The 8,251-nt window shown below is 33.2% G+C and overlaps 1 protein-coding gene across 1 annotated transcript; it reads right to left on the bottom strand.

Moving 5' to 3' along the window:
* Positions 1-208: 208 nt before the first annotated feature.
* LOC101498272 (uncharacterized) lies at positions 209-3,882 on the bottom strand. The gene has a single exon (XM_004498062.4). The coding sequence runs from the start codon at positions 3,748-3,750 to the stop codon at positions 667-669; it is 3,084 nt and encodes a 1,027-aa protein (XP_004498119.1). The 5' UTR covers positions 3,751-3,882; the 3' UTR covers positions 209-666.
* Positions 3,883-8,251: the final 4,369 nt, after the last annotated feature.

The following is an 8,251-nucleotide window of genomic DNA, read 5'->3' as shown; positions in this document are numbered from 1 at the left end:
TCTTCTTTTTTGTAACAGCCGATTCAGTGTCTTCTTTTTTGCAACAGCCGATTCGTTCACAGCCTTTACGCCCACTCCCACTCAACTACTATTAGACCTCTTTTGGGCATTATAGTTGAATATACTTAGCATAAAGGGTCCATTTTTTTTTTTCCTTTTCCTTAAAATAAAAGGTACCATCACAGTCAACGAAAGAAGAAAAATTAGATTAAGTTCACAAAGTAACAATCGGTGCTCATCATGTTTAAAGAACACTCCAAACTAAACCTTGCAAAAGAAGTAATTCTTCTAATGTCCATTTTGATACAGAACAATACAATGTTTTCCCATGCACAAGCTACTTGAGGGCATCTTAAAAAACTTACAACAGCAATTATCTTCTTCCCCAATATCAACACTAAAAACAAAAAATTTGACACTAAGAGTGGATGGTCCGGCAAAAACTGAATTATTATCGGAAGTACATTTGCAAAATATCTTAACAAACTTGATTGTATGTGTCAAAACTTCATTGATGATATTGATATGTAAAATAAACTCAGGCTGAAAAAATTGTTCCTAACTTAACGATACTGTGTATGCTTATGAAGTGTACTATATAAGTTACATTCAAAAATTACATGTTCGGCTTCACAGCAAGGGACACAACAACAGTAACAAGAAAGATCAAACTTTGCGAGCGAGTGTCCTTTGCTTTGTTCCATGTTGTACTACCTTTTCCTCCACAGGAAGACCCTTGCGCCGTCTGACTGTGTCAATCAACTTTCTTGCTGTATTTGGAAGAACACTGGAACCATCTCCAAACTCTTCAATTTCTTCTTCTGTTTTAGGTACAAAAAAAGGATCCTCAAGTAGTGCTTCCCAATGGCTTAGCACAAGTAGTGCACTTGCAGCACCAGAAGTCCGACTTCTAAGCTCATCAGTAAAACCAAAGCTCTCAGAAACAGGAACATATGCATGCACAGTGAAGAAAGGCGAACCTTCCTGCATCTCTTCCTTCAAAATCCGAGCTCGTCTTCGAGAAAGTACACCATACATGGGACCTAAATACTCAGTAGGAGTATTCAATTCACAAAAGTACATTGCTTCCACAAGCCTTGGTTTATTCTTTAGCACAGCTGCCCTACAAGCATCTTTGACAGTTGCAATAACCTGCCCTGCAAAGATGCCATACTGGTCAGATTGTTGGTGCGTTTCAAATTCATCATATTGCCCTGAAGATGGAGTTATGCGTGCCTCGATCACAAATGCTAAACCCCACATAGGTTCATCACATAAAGGTCCAGCTGAAGTGGCTAGTTGAAACCCAGTTATAACATTACTTTCGAGACGTGCAGCATCCATGTACAACACTTGGCTCTCATTTGAAGATGTATCTGCAACCAAGTTACTGCCACTGGAATCAGCCATGAAACCCAATTTTTCAGATAGTTGAGAAGAACCACGTATTAGAACAGAGCCATCGGTACTTTCGGCTTTAATATCAGGAGTGAAGAGAACGTTAGCACCGATGTAGCTTGGTCCAAGTGCCCATATCCTCCTCAAAAGCTTTAACCACTTCAATCTACATTTCTCAGCATGGTCTTCATCATTCTCATTCCTATCCAAGACATCGCTCTCGATGGCATCCATTATACGTTTTTTAAGCACTTCAGCCGGATTCTCATTTTCTTCAAGAATATTTGTTCTCTGAGTTTCTAAACTTTTAACTGTCTGCGCTGAATTTACTCCAACGATATCTCCAAGTAAATCAGCGCTTTCGTCGAGCACCTTTGTCAAAGAAGGTAGAAGTTTCATTACCTGCACTCGTACAACACATCTTCCATTGGGTGTCGTTTTCTCGACATAATCTAAGTTCCTGCTAAGAATTTTCAATTTTTCCAACATGTTGGATACCTCTCCTTCAATGGTCTCTTTGTAGGACACAAGGGGTGGAGAAACCTCCAAGCTTACTTTAGCAAACCTGTCCTTCAAATCCTTTATGCATCTCTCAAGATGAACTTCACCAGCCGCAGCAAGAACGTGCTCTCCTCTAGCAGAAACCGTGACCTCAACAAACGGATCTGCTCGATTCAAAAGCCTCAAGCCTTTGAGCAGTGAACCCATATCTGCAGGGTCAGATGGCTCAATTGCAACCCTCAAAATCGGTGCAACTTGAAATGCCATACTCGAAAAAGGCCAACAGTTCCTGGTTGAAGAAAGGGTTGCACTTTTTAATATATGCTGACCAAGGCCTCGGATAGCGACAACATCTCCTGCTTTCGCAGATTTCACTACTTTCAACCCTTGTCCCATCATCAAATACATGGATTTCAATTCAGCTTCCTGAATATGTTTTTGCATCGATTCCCCCTTCAATGGATCATACAAAGCAGAAAGCACAAAAACTCTCTGTCCAACCGACAAAACACCACTAAATATCCTAGCAAATGCCAAAAAACACTCATCAGATTCACCATCTCCTTCCTCACCAAAACTCCCTACAACCTCCCCCACTTGAGGAGGAGGAAGCATTCTAACAGGAAGTGCAAACATCTTCGCCACAAACGCAACACAAGGAGCCTCATCCCTCCAATCACACCTTTCCACCGACCTCCTCACAACCTCAGCCTCTTCCACCACCCTCTTATCAATCTCATTCTCAGCAGTAACCTCACACTGCGGAATCAACCGTGATATCCGAGAACCCTGTGCAGCCACAGGATCAGGCAAACACTTAACCACCATCGACAAAATAGCATCCGAAAGTGGAAGCCAACGGCTCATAACAGATTGAAGCACAACCTTAGCATCCTTATTCATCAACTCTCGCGCCGGAACCTGCAAATTAAAAGACCTAATAACCTTCTCAATTAACCCTTTATCACCTTCAAGTGCACCCTGATAAACCTGCCACAAAGGCTCCAACACAAACTGAACAAACATAGGTTTAGCCTTCCCACCACCACCAATCCCTTTTTTCCCAACAATCATCTTCGTCTTCGGATTAAAATACCGTGGACCCCACAAAGCCTTCTGTAATGCACTAACACTAGCCCCAAGCTTTGAAGCATAAATTTCAGCAAATTCATGAATTCCAAAACCCCAACCATCTAAAGCACAAGCAAAAACTACATTCCCTTTCTGAGGCTGAAAAACATCTTCAACATCATCATAATCCTCCATAACCTCACCACCAGCGGCAGTCCCGCCAGCGAGAAGAGAATCAACATCTGAAAGATATTTCTGCGAGTTATAAGCACTAACAATACCATTAACCTCATGAACAATCCTCAACAAACGTGTATAAGCTTCAAAAGGTGTAAGTTTCAATTCAGTGATTAACCTATCAATCTTATTAAGAACAAGACAAGGGGAAAGACGTTCGATCCAGCATTGACGAAGAACAGCGTGAGTTTGAATATGAACACCTTCAACAGCGTCAACTAATAGAAGTGCACCGTCGGAGAGACGCGCCGCCGTGGAAACCTCGCCGCAGAAATCGATGTGTCCAGGGGAATCAATTAGGTTAACGGTGTAGTGATTATAGTGAAGGGAAATTGAAGAACTCTTCATTGTTATGGCTCGACGCTGTTCTTCGTCGAGGTAATCCATGAAGCGGACTCGTCCGGCTACTTTTGGATGAACCATGCCGCCGCCGGCGGTTGCGATGAGTTGGTCCGCCAGCGTTGTTTTGCCGTGGTCTACGTGTGCTAGGATGCATATGTTGCGGATTTTGTGTCTATCGTTATCGGAAGTTCCTTCTTCCATTAGTTATTATTGATTGTGTAAGGTGAATTGCTGCAAGGAAGAAGATTTCTGTGAAAAACCCTAATGCCGGCGGCGTCTTTAGGAAGAAGGAAGAAGAAGGTCGGTTTCTATACGATATTTCCCTTCCATTAAAATTAATATAAACTTAAATACAATTTTTATTCTCTATTTTGTAAAAATAACTTTGTATCTTTTTATTTTTAAAATTAAATTTTCATCCAATTAATAAATATTGAATCTTTTTTATATTCATTAACTTTTTTAAAGTGACATGATATTTTACTATTGTTATTAATTTTAGTTATATATAAATATATTCAAAATTTATTTATTTTATTTTAAAATTTGAATATTACATTTTTAATACTATTTAATATTTATTTTCTTTGTATACTAAAAAATTTAAAATAAGTTTATTTTATTTAAAATTAAAGTTTTAAAATTTTAAATATTAAAATAAAATAATTCAAATTTATTTATTTTATTCAACAATAATTTAATATTTTAAGATATTTAGATAAAATATTTATAAAAAAAATTAATATTTTAAATATAAATAAAATTAATTACAATAATAATTACATATATATTAGTATTAAATCACAAATATCAATAAGCATCACATATTTACCGAGAATATTAAATAATAAAAAATTATAGATTTTATTAAAATCACAAAAATTAATTAATAAAGATCATAAATTGATTTTTGGAATTTAAAAATTAGATATTTATTTTTTATAAGACAAATAGATTAAAAATATATTTTAAACCATTACATTATCATTAGCATTTAATTCATAGATTTAATTCATATTTACTTGAGATATATCCAAAAAAATCTCCACAATTAAATATAGGGGAGATATATATTTGGGTCCCCTAAACTATCTTTTGAAAAAGTCAAAGCAAAAAATTCCTTCACAACATTTATTGAGTTTTAAAGTATTAGGTACTTCAGATTAAAAGTAATATGTATTTTTTTTTTTAAAGATTGAAATAAAAAGATTAACTAAAATAAATTATTTGAAACTTAAAGTGTATCTCAAATAAGAATTTGAATTTTCTACTTTAGAGATGTTAAAGGTAAAATATCTTTAAATAAATTTTGTGATACAACAAGAGAGTGATATTTAAATTACAAAGACACAATTAATTTTTTAAATATCAAGAATATAAAAAAAAAAAAAAAGCTAATTACACCAAAAATTAAAATTATTTAATTAAACTTAATAGTATCTAATTTATTATATTTTTTTCAAAATTATAAATTTAAATCAAAATAATTTGATTTTATAAATTATCTTATGAAATAAACATATATAAAATTTCGTGTGAGGCGTACTACTACGCTATATATGTATATATATATATTTGTATCACATGTTATTTTCTCATAATTTCTCAAATTTTTATTTATTTAAAAAAAAAATTATCTATGTAACATATTCTTCAAAATTCTATTTTTTATTTTCTATAAAATAATTATTATCAAAATAAAATTTAAACTTTTAATTTTACTAATTGAGCTAAGATCTTATAGATATATTTTATTATTCTAACTATTTATATTAATTTATACATTTATTACTTTTCACAACACTAAAATATTTAATTGTCTTTTTGTTTCAATTTTTTCGTAAATTTTATACTTTATTATTCTAAGTATTTGTATTAATTTCTGCTTTTATTTATTTGACACAATATCATAATATTAATTTATTTCTTTGTTTTTACTTTTTTTAGTACAATTCCAAGATATTTATTTACTTCTTTATTTCTACTTTTTTTTTAGTAATATATTTTTTCATTTGCCATTCATTTTTTGTGGTTTTCAATATTCAATTCCTTTTATTTCATTTTCACATATTATATCTACCTTCATATATATACTGAAATATTCTTTTTGGATTGCATATTTTTTCGATATTTATATTTTAACACACACATTTATTCTTTCTATACTATTGTCTCCTCTTGTTGTCTGTTCTCTCTATTTTTTATGTTCTCTTTTGTTATATTGTTTTAAACTATTTTTATCAATAAATTTTCCTGGTAGAAATTAAGAGTTTTATAATATAATTTTTTTTAAATAAGAAAATGTTAGTATGTTAATATATTATGTTCTTATCTTATCCTTTAGTGGGTGTGAATCTTGACCCTCTTACCATCAACTCTTTCAATCCCTTAATTCAAATAGTTGAACTACTCACCCTCTCTAAGACTATCATTAATTATTTTTCCTTCATTTGTATTATTATGATTTGAAAGTGTTTATCTTTTAACTTTTTCGTTAATATTGTTTGATATACTTTTTCTTTCTTTCTCTTTTTCTTTTTGGGATGAGAGTTTTTTTCTTCTTTTCAAATTGAGAAAAATTAACTTTTTTCCACTAATCAATCACTTTTGTTATATTATTATAGAAATTTAACTTTTATCATAACTACTCTAAAGTCATGTCTATGAATGGTTATGATATGTTGATAGTATAAAAAATTTACATGCCAATACATAACAATTATAATCTAACATAAACATAGAAGAGGAAGAAGAGGAAGAAGAGAAAGAACCATTGGCTAGAATTTTATAAACAAATGAATCAAGTTTGAGTTAATAGAGCTACAATGAGTATATATACAACAGAATAGAAACATCTAAAATAACCTTACTACTAATATATAATAACATTATATAACAACTCCCATCAAACTCATGATGCATTAACAAGGAGCATCGAGAGTTTGTCAACTAAAAAACGAAAATGTTTAATGTGATGCATTTTTGTGAATAAATCAACAATTTGTAAGAAAGAGGAGACAAATGGTAGAGTAATGGTTCCATGTTAAAGATGATGACGAGTAAGATGACAATCAATCTCAATGTGCTTGGTGCGTTCATGAAAGACCGAGTTATGAGCAATTTGAATAGCACTCTTGTTATCGCAGTGCATTGGAGTTGGCTCAGAAAGAGAGATACCAATATCAGATAAAACCCAATGCAACCAAATTATTTCCACAATAGTGGATGCCATAACACGATACTCATTTTATGTAAAAGAATGAAAAACAATGTCTTGTTTCTTACTCTTTCAAGAAATAAGAGAGTCTCCAAAAAAGATACATAATCATGTGGTGGACTTACGATCTATGGTGTCACCAGCCCAATCAGCATCAGAATAAGCACGTAACTTCAATGAAGACGGTGACAAAAAGAGAAGGCTATGAAATTAAGTTCCTCGTAGACAACAAAGAATACGAAGAACAATTGTCCAATGTATTGTAGTCGGAGAGACAACAAATTGACTAACAATATAAACAACATAAGCAATATTAGGTCTGGTAATCATAAGATACACCAAGTTGTCAACCAAAGTACGGTACAAAGTGAGATCTGGTAAAGAAACACCATCTGAGGGAGCAAATTTTACATTCAAATCAAGTTGAGTATATGCTGCTCTATTATTAGAAATACAAGTCTGATCAAGAATGTTGGCAATTTACTTGGATTGAGAAAGAAGGTAGCCTTTAGGAGAGTAGGAAACTGCAATCCCTAAGAAATAGCGAAGAGTTCCCAAGTCCTTCATCTCAAACTACTTGGCTAACTGCAATTTCAACTCATTGATTTCACGAACATCATCACTTGTAATAATCATATCATCAACATACAAAGAAAGCATAATATGACCATAAGTGGTAGACCGTATAAATAGTGCATAATCATGTTCACAAAAGCGGGAAACAAGAGAAGTGATCAGAGTAGAGAGTTTCTCAAACCAAGCTCGATGAGCCTGTTTAATACTGTAAAAAAACATTTTTTTAACTTACACACTTCCCTCTGATTATGAGAAACTCCTTGTGGAAGGACCATATATACTTCTTCATGAAGCTCACAATTTAAAAACACATTTTTGACATCCATTTGGGAAATATGTCATTGATGAATAAATGCAATTGTAATAAGAGTATGGATAGTGGTAATTTTGGCTTCATGGGCAAAGGTTTCTTCATAATCCATACCATATTGTTGAGAGAATCCCTTAACAACAATATGTGCTTTATAGTGCTCAACCGACCCATAAGACTTAGTTTTGATCTTGTATACCCAACGAGACCCAATATCACGCTTTCCAGAAGGAAGAACTATTAATTCCCAAGTATTTGTTTTGTGCAATAAAGATTGTTCTTCTGCCATAGACTACTACCAAAGAGGATCAAGAATAACCTCTTTATAGGAAGAAGGATTAGACAAACTATGAATAGAGGTTAAGAAAGAAGCAAACGAAGCTGAATAAGTGGAATAGAAAAAATCAGGTAACTGATTAGACTTACAGTGACGAGAAGGGTAACGAGGAGGCATATGCGGAGGATCAACAATCGCATGAGGTGGTTGGACAGGTGGGGGGACAAAGGGGATGTCATCATGTGGAGTAGTAGTATTTGTCCTACAATTCTCAACATTAAAATCACTAGAAGCCTTATCATTAGGACCAAACAGATCAATA

Source organism: Cicer arietinum, chromosome 4 (genome assembly GCF_000331145.2).
Source record: "Cicer arietinum cultivar CDC Frontier isolate Library 1 chromosome 4, Cicar.CDCFrontier_v2.0, whole genome shotgun sequence".
NCBI lineage: Eukaryota > Viridiplantae > Streptophyta > Magnoliopsida > Fabales > Fabaceae > Cicer > Cicer arietinum.
This window is presented reverse-complemented; position numbering and strand designations above follow the sequence as displayed.

What these genes read in the sequence shown, in the direction of transcription:
- LOC101498272 (XM_004498062.4), bottom strand. Translation starts at nt 3,750, where the DNA reads ATGGAAGAAGGAACTTCCGATAACGATAGACACAAAATCCGCAACATA.